Source organism: Vitis riparia, chromosome 10 (genome assembly GCF_004353265.1).
Source record: "Vitis riparia cultivar Riparia Gloire de Montpellier isolate 1030 chromosome 10, EGFV_Vit.rip_1.0, whole genome shotgun sequence".
Taxonomy (NCBI): domain Eukaryota; kingdom Viridiplantae; phylum Streptophyta; class Magnoliopsida; order Vitales; family Vitaceae; genus Vitis; species Vitis riparia.
Genome location: NC_048440.1, coordinates 18,702,849 through 18,718,574, shown reverse-complemented (window position 1 = coordinate 18,718,574; position 15,726 = coordinate 18,702,849). Strand labels below are relative to the sequence as shown.

Here is a 15,726-nt window from a genome sequence, read left to right as displayed (position 1 = left end):
AGCCCGAGCGGGGACTGCTGCTGAGGTGGCTGAGCTGCTTGGACTGAAATTATGTGGCAAGAGCTTCCGTGAAGCTGCTTCCGATGACAAGGTAGCAAAGGCTGTAATAATACAGGCTGAATGCTCCAAAAAAGCTATAATATTTTTGAAAAGCATTTCGATAATGCCGGAAGGAAAAGTACTGCCACTAGCAGTATGTGCATTACGATACTGTCCCCTTGTCCTGTTGCCCTTAATTTTAGGTTGCCTATGGGAACGGCAAAACATTGTGCTGCGTACGTTAACGGTAAAACAAGCGCAGCGTACGTAAACGGTAAAACAAGTGCAGCGTACGGTCAATGTTAAACGACGTCGGTTTAAGTTGTGGTACGGAGAGTGCAGAGGATGATACGATACGACGTCGTTTGAGGTTCGTATCTTCGGGAAAGGGAAAAGACGAGTTGAGTTGCCGCCGGAGAGAGAAGATAGAGGGTTGAGTCGATGGAGACAGAGGCGGAGACAACGGGCTCGAGGCAGGAAGGCCTAAGTCCTAATCACAGCGCCGGAAACGGGAAGGACGCCCGGAGAGATGGTGAAAATGTCGCACCGACTACAACCCTAAAACAACCTTCTGGTGATTGCTGCTCTATTTATGGTTGTTTTGTTATACATTGTTTTGAAGTTTTGGTCTTTTATCAATGTCCAACCAGTCGATTGCGTTGGACCTTAACCCCTTTTTCATATCTGAGAGAATCCGTGCTTCATTTTTGTTTGGTTGTTTTTGCAACGATAGATTTTTGGTTCCAAAACCTCTAAAAACTCATCTAAATTACTTTGCATGGCTAGATTGTACTCGATAGAATGGGCGCTTGATTATTGAAAAAGGGGGAAAAATCGATTTTCATTCTTATACTTCCTCGGCAACTTGATGGAGTGTAACATCAACAGAAATCGAGAAATTACTCTCTTGTTTGGAAAATATGCTCCTCTCTATGCTGGCATTGTCAAATTCAATCCTCCACAAAATGAACTGTGGGAAGTTGGACCAGAACCCAACCATGGGGGGAATTTAGGAATAAAAATGCGCTGGAAAGTATCAAAAATGGGGAGGACTCGATATTTATTGAGATCACCAATCCCTTATGATCGACTTAAAGATCCCCAGGCCTGAAGATCCACTTTTTCTCTTATTTCATAAGAAGTTTTGTTCTCCTCTGTCCTTTTGGATAGTTATTAATGCAAATACTTGAAGTTGTTGAAGCTTACCCCTTGGTGAATCTAGTCTGTTTTATCGATTGTGTTAAGACTTCAAAGATTGATAAGTTTAGCTGTCATAGATTGAGTTACGGGTGATTGGTAATGGTAAAATAGTATCATGAAGTTGGAGATTTGGCACTAATAAACCTAGAAATTGGGAAATTCCACTTCCTTTAGTTTACTCGAGAGAATCAAATGCAGTAGGTGCCTAATTGTTGTTAGTTTAATTAATATTATAATATTGTTAACAAATTTAGGTCAGTTGCCAGACATGAAACAGCTTTGGTAATATGGATGTGTCAATGTAGTTGGAGGATTGTTTTTTTGAAGATGTGAGGAGTATTTGTTCCCCAAAACAAAAAAGAGAAAAAAGTAATGTCAGGATACTTGGCACATTTTCTTGTTTATTGACAGGTGTTTGACTGATTTAATTTGAAAGTTTTTAACGACATATAGTTTAGTTGAATCATGCGATTTTGATCTCATCCAATTTCATACACTAGAAGCCAACAAAGAATTTTTTTTTTCTATTTTCTTTCTTCTTCATTCCCCCTTTTGAACACTGTATGTGCATTTGAGGAGGTTTTGGATATTTACAATGTTGATATATGAAGTAGTCAATATATTTTCCAAATCATATTGGCTGAGGCTGATAAGGTGGAGCAGTTTTCAGCCAATGAGAACTACTATAGGTATAGTTGGAGTGGATTATTTTTGCTTGGCAACCATGTGTTTGATCTAGAATTCTTTCCACTAGATACAGAGTGTATGCTCCCAACCTCGTGTTATTCTTCAACCCTTCCTTCAATTACTCGTGTTAATTGGTTAACACCCTCCACTGATTCACTGAACTCGATTGGTAGTGGGAGAAGCAGCTGATTTAGCATAATTTGAATTTGGAATTACCAATTTTCTATTATTCCCTTAAGTGAGAGGGAAGTGGCATTGGTATGCTGAGAAGGTTTTGGCTTAAAGCAAAAGAGCCCTCTGCTGAGTAGAATTGTATTGATTATGGCATGTGGGTTGATCTGGTTCTATGACTGCATGATGGGGGGGTTGGTGTTTGATTTGATTGGAAAGGGACAAGGAAGATAGTTTACATCTATTGTATTTATTTAATGTATCTGTTTTTTTTAATCTTTCTAGCATTATCTTTTAATAATCTTTTATATGAAGGATAGTTTGATGGTGAATGTAAATGCATCCATCTCACAGTGTGAATCAGTTTCTTTAAACTTTTAACACTGGAAGCCATGTTATTTTGTTGCAGAAATGGCTCAAATGGTTTGTGGTTCTTGTCGCCGCTTGCTTTCTTACCCACAAGGAACCAGACATGTTGAGTGCTCTTGTTGTCAGACAGTCAATTTTGTGCTAGAAGGTTCCTCTCTGCTCTTCCCCCTAACAAAGAGTTGGCTTCTGTCCATAAAAAAGTGATCTTATTATTAGCAGTTGTACTTTCAGGAAATATCATTGCAATTTATCTTATGATATTATTGTCCTGAATATGAAGTTTCAAGGATCTTACATAAGATGGAATTTTAGATATGTGTGAACAACATATTAAGGTTCTTGCTGCTAATCTGACATTTTTTTAATAATCAAACTGTAGGGCTAGCCCATAACTGAAGTGAAAGAACCTTCCATCTGAATGGTACCGCTATTCCACAAGACCAATCAATTGATCTTTTATTGGCTGATTATTGTCTGTCTGAACAACCTCCAACCAAAAAAAGACCAGGCGATGGGAAGCACCATAGAAAGTACCATATGAAGACTTATGAGACCCTGTATCACCAGGACACTCACATGCACATAATAACCAAGGTCCTTTCATCTGACTGTTCAGATTTATGCCAAACAAGAGAGTTCAGATGTCACATAAGCACCTATATCTTATTATTTTTTTTCCCTTGTAGCAACTTAATTTAGGCATAGGGCATAATCCCAACACTTTATTGTTTAGATCACCTCCCAACCAAGGTTAAGGAAGCTCACACTGCTTGATCCTCCTTCCCTATATGGAGACCACGCATAACTAATGTGGGCCAGGAAACCATCTGTAAGTCCAGTGGTTGGGCATCATCTTCAGTGGTGTGCCGGTGATGCTGAGTCAATTTTTTGTTTTCCACTGCCCAACACACCCACATATGGAAATCAAATTTATCTCCTCTCAAGATTTTGCCATTAGCTTAAATCTAGAACATAATCGTCTGTGTACAGAAGTTTGCTCTGGCTTAGTGAAGTATTAAATCTTGAGAACTATATCATAATGGCAGGATTCTTTTTAACATTTCGATGCTTCCCTTTCCAGCTCATCAGGTCGGGCAAGTGAAGTGTGGCAGTTGTGCTGTGCTGTTGATGTACCCATATGGAGCTCCATCAGTCAGGTGTTCCTCTTGCCGTTTTGTCACCGAAATTGGGGTATGTGGTCTAATGGCTTTGCAACCTTAAAACACCCAGCGACTAACTGAAATGCTGTGTATAAATTGCACACATCCTACACAATCACATGACTAACACTGCTTTGGTGCTTGTTCTTTCATTTTTTTTTTTCTTTGGCAAAACTAGAACTTCTTTAAAACTTTATCAATGAATTACAGAAAAGTTCATTATCTGCAAGGTTATGCAATCCACTAAGGTTGTCTTTGAACAATTATATCATGTGGACCACTAATAAGTTGCATGTTCCTACCAACACCAGGAAAAAGAATAAAAGACAAAAAAAAAAAAAGGAAAGAGAAAAAAGCAAGAAGAAACAAAACTACCCATTTTAAATTGATCTTGTAAAAAATACTTAGATGACTACCTTGATAATGCTAATAAAGCTTATGAAATAACTTCACAATGATTAAGTAGAGCTTGAACAACTATGCTTCATTATGGTTGTCTTTGAACTAATATATCATGTGGACCACTAATAAGTTACATGTAAACAAAACTACCCATTTTAAATTGATCTTGTAAAAAATACTTAGATGACTACCTTGATAATGCTGATAAAGCTTGTGAACAAACTTCACAATGATTAAGCTGAGCTTGAACAACTATGCTTCTCAGACATCTTCAATTCATACTTGGGAACTAATTATGATTGATAAATTTTATGCCATTCAAGACTGATCATGTTTCTGATATTTGTGTAGGTGCATAATAGACGCCCTCCATTATCTGTACAGCAAGGACACCAATTGCCCGTACATTCCTACACTGATAATTAAACTGCCTACATCTGTTGGCAGACGAGCTTGGGGATCCCAACCTGTAGCTTCAACCTTTTTTCTCGTCTTTACTGCTGAGTCTAGTGGGTGCTTGATGACAGATTGACAGTAGACTACACACTTGTTTTTCTAAATGCAGAGAATCCTGCTTGTACAGAAAAAGTGATGATTTCATTATTTTCTTAATCAATTAACAATCTCGTGCAAACCTTACAGTTCCATTTTTGCGTTTTTGCAGTCCCGTCATAATTCATATGATCTGTATTTTTGTTGCGTTGCTGTCCAGTCATAATTCTGAAAAGAGAAGGCACGATTTCCGCCCATGTGAAGCGCGTTTCAAGATTCTTATGATTAGATTCGGTACAGAAAGGGGAAAAAAAAGGGGAAAAATTCAAAATGAAAAAGAAAAAGAAAAGATGAAGATGACCCATCAGAGTGATGGGAGCTTTACTGCAAGTTGGCCATTATTCTGCACGTGTGTCATTATGTGTTGTCCAGGTATCTCACATATAAATAATTGTACATAGTTTAGTAGGGTTGCAGGTACTCTCGTCTCTTCTTTCGTAAACATTCTTCTTGTCTGTTCCTTTGGATTTCAAGTCATTAAAAGTAGTAGTTGAAGTTCCAAGTTTGGCTGAGCAGATTAGTTGTCTTAATTATGGAATTGGGTGGTGGGTGAGTGAGTGATGAATAAACCTCAACGCTCTGATATTTTTGTTGCACGGTGAAGTCACACAATTTACACTAGGTTTTGTCTAAATTTTGAGTAAACAAATGGAGCTATGGGAGGGAGGGAGAAGTTTTAAGGAATATTTGCAAGTTAATGAGGACAACATTAATTTCATCAACCTAATGTGGAGATCTCTTAAGTTATTTCTAGTTATTGGAAAATTTGAGGGAAAATGTGAGAGAAATAAAATAGAAAAAAAAAAAAAGTGAAAGGAAAGAAAAAATAAAAGAAAATAAAGAAAAATAAATTTAAAATTAATTAATTATTTTTATATATTTCTTCAAACTCATTTCACTTAATTTTCTTCATTATATAAAGATTAAATAAATTTAAAATATATAAATTTTTAACTAATTTTAATTATATTTAAATTTAAAAAAAAAAATTATAATGAAACCAAACATAAGAAAACTATTTTTTTTATTTCCTTATTACTTTCAACCTTAGTCATTGGGGCCAACTTGATTGTTGGGTTGATCAAAGTAATACACTTACAATGGATTGGGTTGGGAAAACACGTATCAAACAAAGGGAAAAGTATGTTCATGTCCATTTAAGGAATATCACAAAAATAGAACCCTTTAAAATAATTTCAAATTTCATGTCTATTTGAAAAAAATCACAAAATACAATCTTCCTATTTTCTATTTTTTTTTCATATATGCATATGAAAATATACTCTTTTTTTTTTCTAGATTAAAGGTCCAATGGTCCAACAAAATATTCATTATACTATGTTTTATGCTATATTCGGCTTCAAAAAAGTATTAAGAAAAAAATATTAAAAAATAAAATTTTCATATTTAATTTTATTATAAAAATATTAAAAAATTAAAATTTATATATTTTCAAAGTTAAAATGAGTAAAATGAATTTAAATAGGTAAAATGAATTTGAAATACCATACAAAAATAATTTTTAAATTTTTTTAAATACATTTTCTTCATTTTTTCTTTTATTTTTCCTTTATATATTCTCTCCCTCAATTTTTCAGAAAGCAAACATAACATTAAATTAAGCCTAAATTTACATAAAATCTTGGGCCATTTGGAGCATCAACTCATTTCCTGTAATGCAACTGTTATCATCTGCATAGTATTGAACTAATGGACAGAAGAGCTGATTTTGGGCTACCAATATTTCCCACATCATTACTGGGGGAGAAAAAAAACAAGAATCCTGAAATTATCAAATATAAGGCCAGGTAAAAAAATAATAATATTTAAATTCTCAAACTAAACGTCTAATCCAGTCAAAATAGCATACCATAATCTGTTACAAGTAGGGCAATAGTGAATCTATCAGAACTACAAAAGTCATGTCCAGATAAATAACCAAAGCTGCACTATCCAACCACAACTTAAATTTCCTCCACTCAGGTGGGTGTTGCTTAAAATTCTTCTCAAAAGAAAAGGCACTTTGGTATTGGTAATTTTCATAATATAAAGAAAAAAAGGGGGATTGGTGGGAGGAGGTAGAGCTAGTGTATCTTCTTGTTCTTTTTTCCCCCCTTCTTTTTGTCTCTTTTCCTTTGCAGTTTTGGCTGTGATCTGTGTCTCACGACTCTCTTGAATGCTTTCTTCTTACTCACAGGTACATTGTGCTTCTTCTTAGATCCTACAATTGCTGGAGGTGCCGCTCCTTGTGTCTTTTCAGTCAGATGGTTCTCTTCTTCACGGGAGATCTCACTTGTTGTCACTATGACTTTGGTGTCACCATTGTCATACATTGTTGTTCCTTTCATCAAGAAAGTCCAAGGCAAATGTTGATGAGTAAAAACCAATGTGTGAAAACCTAAGCTTGTGTTGAGGGAGGGCATATGCCCCCCCACCCCCTGAGCCTTAATTGGCTCCACCACTGTCTCTACATTTCAGTGTGTAAAAAAATACAAAGTACCACTTATATGTTAAGGTTTTCTAAGACTGGATAACAAACAATAAGAACATTCAAATTTACCATCAATAACATGAAAATGGTTACTAACCCCAAAAATGTTTTGAAAATCAACAGCACCTGAACCCTGATGTTACCATGTCTACCATAGCACTAACCACAAGCAGGTATCGTGTTAATATATAGACCCAGTGGAGAGTGATTACTGTTTCACATCTTAAGAAAAGGGACCAATACTATAACCAAGGACACTCCTTGCTGCTGCAAGTGAGGGAGGCTGACAGCCAAATATGGGATTCAGCCAGCCATGAGTGCAGTGTAATGTATGCATATTTTTTTCCAACTAGCTTAGAAGAATTACCAGAAACTGATGCAATTGGCTCATCAACTCCATCGTCTTGCTCATGCTCATCATCACATTCATCAGGTTCTGAACCAGTGGCTGTTGGTGCACCGCCATATTGAACCAATTCCCTTTCCAGCTTCCTCTGTGGCAGAAGTTGGATATTAGAGCTAAGACATACAAATAGAATGCAAATGCAGACAAGAACCAGTAAGATGCTAATGATCTAAGGCAACAAGTAGCCAGACTAAATTGCATCAGATTTTTCATTTTTCTCAACAGCAAACTGTTTCAGGTTGGATTACAGCAAGACACATTAGAAATAGAGTTACTTTTCTATAGGGTCAATTCATGGTTAGAGGGGTTAACCACATTCTTCATTTCTGTTCCACCACCACACAAAACACAACACTTAACACAACACCCCGACCCAAAACCTCATCAATTAATCCTCCACCTATTGCTACTTTCTAAATTTCCAAACTGTAGACCTAAAGCACAAACAATGCTGAAATAAGAGCCTGATCGGTCACTAATGGTTCTCGAGATAACCGATCATAATTCATGACAGCATCAAAACCAGGTCTGCAAAATTATTTAGTCAAAACCCTGAATGGACTATGAAAACTACATCTTAAAATAATTACAGCCCCTAACCCAAGCTGTAGACCTCTGATTCTTGACTGGGTTGCAAGTGAATGCTGCATGTCACTACAAGATGATCAAAGCAACAAGAATAGAGATGTATTTATGATTACTAATTAACAGGGAACTTTTTCTTTAGATGCCACAACCAGTCTGCCACTTCATCAGACACCTTCACTATTGAATGTGATGTAAAAGTAAGATTTTGAATGCGATATCATCTTACAAAGAGTCAGGTGTTGAATGTGGCTTCATTTGAATTACTCAACTGGTATTGCATGGCCAATTTTGGGCCATAGATATTTTTTGAACTAGGACACTTGGGTTGGAGGTTGATAAAGATGCTACACCCTAAAGTTACCATGTAGTTTGTTTGAAAAGTCTCTAGGTATATATATAGAATAAAACTAATGCCTATATATAACTTATGTTCTTTTATCTATTTTCAACTTATTAAATTTCTAAGAAACTACATTAAGAGAACCCAGAACTTGAAACAAAGAGTACTTTGTAATTGCTTTGTACTCTTTTTGAAATCTTTAGTAGATTGATCTTGCTAATACCGTGAATGTAGACACACTACCGAACCAAGTAAATTATTTGTCTTTGTGGGTTTGTTTTGGTCTTCTTCTGCATCATATTTGCATAGATTTCACTATCAATTTCACAGATCCATTTGCTTTCTCTCAACAAATTGGTATCAGAGCACATAATAGTGAAAAAGGCAGTTAGTGAAGATGTCTGAGTCATCATCATCTAAAAGATTGTGATCTCAAACGCTAAATTTGAGATTGAGAAATTTGATGGGCTGAATAATTTTGAAATGTGGTAGAGCAAGGTCATGTTGGCGTGAGCTGTTCTCTGAACCATTAAAGGAGAAAATTATGGATATCACAGGAGAAAAATTAGTCACTGCAATCCCTCATTTATAGGGTCAATTATAGGTCAGCAATTGTAGCCGTAATCCATGTAGTCCATGTATAGCCTTTTCTTTTTTGTCTATATATACACCTGTACTCTAATGAATTGATATAGAATAAAATATATGATTTTATCTCAGACCAACAGGTCAAGGATGCACTTATCCAATAGGATTTAATGTGGCAGTGGAAGAAATTGAATAATCATGCTTGTAGCAAATTACACCTAACTAAGAATGTGAAGGCTTTTATCATTGGTGAGACTATTGCATATCAAATATGGAAGAAGTTAGAAGGAAAGTACATGACAAAAAGTGTTGAATATTGTTAAGAAGGTATGACTGTGACTGCTCATTTGACTGAATTTGATATCATAAAATTCTTGCTGATTTGAAAATTTGGATGTTAATGATGATGAAGATAAGGCATTGTTGCTTTTGAATTCATTGCCTAACTCATCACTTGACCACAACCTTGCTTTATAGGAAATAAAATATTAAATTTAAAGATGTCTTAAATGCATTAACAAACAAAGGATATAGAAAACTAGATGTTCAAAAGCAAAAAAATTCCTTGCCACAAGTTTTAATTGTAAGGGGTAGATCTAATGAAAAGAAATTTGGAAAAAAAAGGAAATCTAATTCAAAATCGAGAGTTCATCCTGCAATATATGAATGTCCATTTTGCATCATAAAGGACATGGGAAGAAGGCTTGTCCTAAACTACAAAGAAGAGAGAACAATCAGAAACCAAATGCTTCGTGTAGTGAAAATTCTGATGATTCAGACTTTGCCTGACTTCTAACTCATTCGTTTGCTATGTATGTAGATGACTAGGTATTGGACTCAAGATGTACCTACCATATGTGTCCCAATAGGGACTGGTTTTCTAGTTTTTGAAAACTAGATGGAGCAATTGTGTTGATACGTCCTAATAATGCCTATAAAATACATGAGGTAGGTAGCATCAAGTTGTGCTTGTATGTCGTCCAGTATGTTCCAAATTTGAAGAAAAACTTATATCCTTGGAAACACTAGAATCCAAAGGATTTAAGATCATTATGGCCGGTGGAGTCATAAAGATTGTGTTAGGTGCACTTACAGTCATGAAGGGCACCCCACATGGTAATTTGTAATTTTTTGCAAGGAAATACAATAGCAGGGGGGGACCAACAACCTCGAATCAACTTCCTGGTGAAGTTTTTGATTCCTGAAAGTAGTGGCATATGAGACTTGGTCACACAAGTGAAAAGGCATTACGGAATCTTGTAAACAGGGTTCGTTAGAGGAAGTTTCTACTTCCTAGTTGGAATATTGTGAACATTTGTATTAGGCCAGAACACCATGATGAAGTTTGGTACTGCAGTTTACTGCACCAAGGGAACATTAGATTATGACCATACAGATGATTGGGGACCTAAGAAAAAAACTTCTCTAGGAGATAAGATTTGGTTTGTGACTTTTGTTGATGATTACTCAAGACGTGTGTAGGTGAATCCAATGAGATATAAAAGTGTTGTTTTTAATATATCCCTCAAGTGGAAGACCATGGTTGAAAAATAGACTAAAAAGAAAATTAAGAGGCTCAAATCAAACAATGGTGGGTGGGGAATATAACTCGAATCCTTTTATGCAGATTTGTGAGAAGAAGTAATTGTGCAGCAGTGTATAGTCACAGATATTCCACAGCAAAATGGGCTGACGAAGAGGATGAATTTCACGTTGTTAGAGAGGTGAGATGCACATTGTCAAATGCAAGTTTAAGAAATTTTAGGTTGAGGTCATAACAGATGCATGTCATCTTATTAACAAATTACATTCTATAGCACTTCAAAGCAAGACTCCCATAGAGATATTGGTCTGGTCTCCTGCATTTGATTATGATTCATTGCATATATTTGATTGTCCTGCTTACTACTATGTTTTAGAGAATAAGTTTAAAGCCTTGGGCCAAGAAAGCAAATTTCTTTGGTTTTAACAGTGGTGTGAAAAGTAATCATTTATGGTGCCCTATGCAAAGGAAAATACTGTGAGCGGAAATGTTGAATTCATTGAAGATGTTACATTGAAACAAGATGCAGTGCACAATTCAAAGAAGGAATGTTCTTTAAATGGAGTTTCGCATAAGGTGGAGTTTGAAGTTCCCATTGAACAAGCTAAGATATCTCCTCTAGATCATTCAGGTATGGGTTCAGATGACATTTTAGATCAAATAGAATCTGCTTCACCAAGATCCATTGAACATTTTAAGTCAATTTCAGTAAGTAGACCACGTGGAGATATACAACCACCTGCATGATATGACAACATGGTTGCATACGCATTACCCGTTGTTACTGCAGATATTCCCGACACTTGTAGCAACCAATTTAGAGTCCTCAAAGTGTAGGTTTGAAATTAGCAACGGATGAGTAAAACTCTCTCCATAAAAATAAGACTTGGAAATTAGTACCACTTCCTCCAAGGAAGAAGGCTATTGGATGCAAGTTCATATATTGGGGAAGGTAGTGTAAGTTTCAAGGCTAGATTAGTTACAAAAGGATATGCATGACATAAAGGTATTGACTATTGACTATACTGAAATGTTCTCTCCTATTGTTAAGCATTGATTGTTGCTAGCCCTTGTTGCTCGGTATGATCTGGAGTTTTCTAAGTTAAATGTGAAAACTTTCTTTCTCTGTGGTGATTTAGATGAAGATTTATGTTTGTATCAACCTGAGGGTTGTAAAGAACCCGAAAAATAACAATTTGTTTGTAAATTGACCAAATCATTATATGATTTGAAACAATCCCCTCAACAATGGTGCAAGCGATTTTATCAATCTATGGTAGGGAAGAATTACATCAGAAGCCAATTTGATCGGCGTGTTTATTTTAGCAAATTATCTAATTTATTTGCTAATATGTATTGATGATATGATATGTTAATTGCACGCAGGAGTATGACAACATTTGAGATGTTGAAAAATCAATTGAAAACTAAATTTGAAATTAAGGCTCTTTAAGAGGCCGGAAAATTTCTCAGAATGGATAACAGGGGATAGAAGAAATGGGCTTGTTAGATTGTCACAAAAACAATATTTATAGGTATCGCTTCAACGTTTTGGTATGACTTCTAAAATAAAGCTACAAAATACTTCTTTGGCACCTCAAAAGAAACTTAGTGCAAAGATTGTCTCCTTACTTAGACAAAGAAGTTGAGCACATGAATAATGTGTCATATGCTAGTGCCATTGAAAGTTCAATGTATGTCATGGTTTGCAGTAGGCCTGATATTTCACATGTTGCGAATATGATTAGCAGGTATATGCGCAATTGGCAAACAGTGAAATGAATTTTAAGATATATTCTTAGCACTAATATTAGGGTAGTATTTCAACAAGGAAGTTCAGCACAAGCCATGTGTTTTGTGGATTTGGACCATGTAGGTGACCTTGATAAGCACAACTATACTACAGGTTATGTATTTAAACTTATAGGTGGATCCATTTGTTGGAGATCAACATTGCAAAAGGAGATTTTAGAAGAAGGAGATATCCCACTTCAACAGATTGCTACTGCAGATAATCAAATTGATATGTTGACAAAGATGGTTTCTAGGGTCAAATTCAACCATTGTTTGGACTTGATCCTTGTTGAGGGGATATGAGTACCATAGGGTATATGACACTGCAAGATCCTTGAAGATAGTTTGGTTAGTTTCAAATCTTTCTAAGGTTGGAGATTGTTGAATGTGGCTTCATTTGAATTACTTGACCTAATATTGCATGGCCAATTTTGAGCCTTAATTCTTTTTCAACTAGGAACATTTGGGTTGCAGTTCATTCATCAGTTTTTTATTTTTGAAATTCCTGAAAAAACGGCCTTGAGAAAACCTAGAACCTGTTTTGAAATCTTTGGTGGATTGATGTTGTTGCTAACGCATAATTGTTTGTGTCCTTGTGGATTTGTTTTATCCTTCTAGTGCATCGTATTTGCATAGATTTCACTACCAATTTCACAAAATCCATTAGCTTTTTCTGAACATCAAGCACATCATGAGATCAACCAACAAGAAAATGAAAATCAAGGAACTAATCTTTTAAGATTCTGTAGACTCGCACAAATGTAATTAAAAACAAAAGGGGCACAATGTACCAGTTCATATTCCACCTCATAACGAAACCCGCAGCAATAAACCAAAACTAAACCTACAAGTAAAGAGCAATATAGGGGTTAAGATTTCAACCTTTTTACGCGCCACAATACGCTTGATTCTCTGAGATTCCTGTAACTTCTGCTGCGCTTCCTTTCTCCTTTTCTTCTTTCTCTTGTGAAAACCCCCCACAAAATCCCTTATCAAACCAACCAAAAAAAACAAAAAAGAAGGAAACAAAAAAAACACATTTAGCGATGAACCACGAGAAAACTCAACACCCAATTACAAAACAAGAAAAAAAAATCATCAAATTTCGAGTTCGATTAAGTTCAACTTTACAAGACTGCGACCAATATAGGAAGGAAGAAAAACAGGACTTTTTGTGAACCTGAGGTCCTTCTCGTTGAATGAAACGGAGAGAGCTTTGTTCCTGAGAGCCCTCTTCTTAATGTGCTTGGCGTGGGGTGGTCGTGGCTGTCCACCTTCTTCTTCCACCTGTGCTTCCATCGCACTGCGGCTGCCCAAGGGCCTTCGTTACCTGTGTTTTGAGTTTTGTTGATCCTATTGGTTCTGGCTTGGATTCTTTCCGACCCGTTCTGAGTGGATTCGGGTCATTTTTTGCTATGGGCTGAGCCGCTGAAGGGTAATAGTACTTGGAATCTATATGAATTAATTTAAATCCACTCCGGCCCTCTGAGTGAATTTGGCGTCTTGTTTGGATATGGGCCGATAGTCATAGCCCGATCTGGTAAGTGTTTTCCAAAAACAGTTTTAAAAAATAGTTTGGTCTTTCTCTTATTTTTTTTGTAAAACCTAAAATGTTTTTATCTTATTTTCATTATATTTAAAAATAAATTTTATATATACTATTTTATTTTTAGTCATTCTTCATATTTATATAATTACTTTTTAAAATAACCCTAAAAAAATAAATGAAAGTAACAAAAAAAATATCTTCTAAAAACACTCTATTTTTTATTGTTTTCTAGTCACCAAACATTATTTGATTCATAAGAATTAGAAGACAGTTTTCGAAAATCGATACCAAATACCTGTTGATATTTTTATAAACTGATATATATCTTCAATTTATTTTTTACACAATGTATTTTTCTTTTCAATAGATTATTAATATTACGAGAGCTACATATTTTTGTGGATGACAACAGATAGATAATAACTTCTTCATCTATAATTTTTCATAATTTATTTTTCTATTGTTCTTTCTTTCGATAATAGAGAAGTCATGACCTATCTAATTTATAGGACTAGTATCAGCCCCTTAGCTTCTTGACCCGGTATTGAAAGGTGACAACTAGCATGCTTGAGTGTGCCGCGCTTACAATAAGAAAAGATCATTCTTTTTTTCATTTTAATAATCATTGCGGATGTTGATGAGAAATTAGAAGAAGTATCGAGGATGAATGCCGTGACAGTGATGGCGGTGCTTTCCAATCATTAGTCATGCATTGCGACAAACAAAATGAGTTGTTAGAACTTAGAAGAGAGTACGAGGTACGTTAGTATTATATTCATTAATCTCCTGATTATTGGAAGAGAAGTGCGGGGCACATTTCGAGTGAGATATTTCTTTTGTCCGTATAATTGATTCCTTGCAATATGAGGAATTATTTATTATAAATAAATATGGTTAGAAATGTGGGTAGAGGAAGAGTTTCTACGGTAATCAACCAACCAACCAACCAGTCTGGAATGCCACACCTTGAAATCAAAGCTCAAAAATAGCAACCACCCCTTCCGGAAGTTGGCCGACATGTGCTGTCCATATGTTTTCATTAACGCTATGCCTAATATGCCAGCTTTTCTATTTTTGAAGTGATCATGACCCCCACCTTCCAATTGGGTTCAGTGTGGCCCTTCTAATTATTAAAATATAGGACTTAATTTTAATTGCTTAAAATAATAGTCCATTTCTTGCCCCATCCTTTTATATATATTTTTTTCATTATTTGAAGTTGTGATTTGATTTGATATGCATGGTGTGTATTTAAATTAATGATATGAATTAAAATCAAAAATAATTTTAAGTAATAAGTAAAAAAAATTAATTTATTTTTAAATTCATATTTTTATTTTATATTTTTACTGATATTTGTTATAATTACCTTAATGATCTCCTTTATTACTTCACGACTTTCACTATTACTCAACATCTTTTATCTTTATTATAATTTATGATGATAAATATATCAATTTGATAATTTAAAATATGTTTTAAATTAATTTTATAAATAATCTTAATACTTAAAATAAAAATTAAATAATAAATTTTAAGTTAACAATTTAATATAATTTAACTTAGAGTTAACTTAAGTAATTAGATTAATAATTTAAATATTAAGTTTGACCAAACATTTCCTTAGTCTTAATAAGAATATTAATTTCTATTATTCATATGTTATGGTATAAATATACCATATCAATTTGTTGTATATATATCTAATGAGATTCTATTGATACAAAACGTCCATCTAGTAAGAATTGAACTTATAAATTTGTTAATTATGAGTCAAGCATTTTAACCATTCGATCATGAATGTTTGGTGGGATCCTTATACATGATAAATAACAAAATTTTAATAA

The 15,726-nt window shown here is 34.8% G+C and overlaps 2 protein-coding genes across 2 annotated transcripts; one reads left to right on the top strand and one right to left on the bottom strand.

Annotated features, from left to right (window-relative positions):
* The first annotated feature begins 323 nt into the window (after positions 1-323).
* On the top strand, positions 324-4,727 carry LOC117923329 (protein LOL2). Its single transcript, XM_034841581.1, has 4 exons — positions 324-613; positions 2,507-2,614; positions 3,548-3,657; positions 4,380-4,727. Exons 1-4 carry the CDS (start codon positions 481-483, stop codon positions 4,452-4,454), a joined length of 426 nt encoding a protein of 141 aa, XP_034697472.1. The 5' UTR covers positions 324-480; the 3' UTR covers positions 4,455-4,727.
* Positions 4,728-6,379: 1,652 nt separating this feature from the next.
* On the bottom strand, positions 6,380-13,651 carry LOC117922848 (ribosomal RNA-processing protein 17). The gene is made up of 4 exons (XM_034841035.1): positions 13,511-13,651; positions 13,213-13,318; positions 7,439-7,565; positions 6,380-6,921 (listed from the first exon to the last, which is right to left on the bottom strand). The coding sequence occupies exons 1-4, from the start codon at positions 13,627-13,629 to the stop codon at positions 6,665-6,667; spliced, it is 609 nt and encodes a 202-aa protein (XP_034696926.1). The 5' UTR covers positions 13,630-13,651; the 3' UTR covers positions 6,380-6,664.
* Between the last annotated feature and the right edge of the window lie 2,075 nt (positions 13,652-15,726).

Excerpts from the sequence above, each read along its gene's own strand:
- LOC117923329 (XM_034841581.1), top strand. The coding sequence starts at position 481 with ATGGAGACAGAGGCGGAGACAACGGGCTCGAGGCAGGAAGGCCTAAGT. Across the intron at positions 614-2,506 it reads AACCCTAAAACAACCTTCTG|AAATGGCTCAAATGGTTTGT; the intron begins GTGATTGCTGCT and ends ATTTTGTTGCAG. Across the intron at positions 2,615-3,547 it reads AGTCAATTTTGTGCTAGAAG|CTCATCAGGTCGGGCAAGTG; the intron begins GTTCCTCTCTGC and ends TTCCCTTTCCAG.
- LOC117922848 (XM_034841035.1), bottom strand. The coding sequence starts at position 13,629 with ATGGAAGCACAGGTGGAAGAAGAAGGTGGACAGCCACGACCACCCCAC. Across the intron at positions 13,319-13,510 it reads TTCAACGAGAAGGACCTCAG|GGATTTTGTGGGGGGTTTTC; the intron begins GTTCACAAAAAG and ends TGGTTTGATAAG. Across the intron at positions 7,566-13,212 it reads GTATTGTGGCGCGTAAAAAG|AGGAAGCTGGAAAGGGAATT; the intron begins GTTGAAATCTTA and ends CTTCTGCCACAG.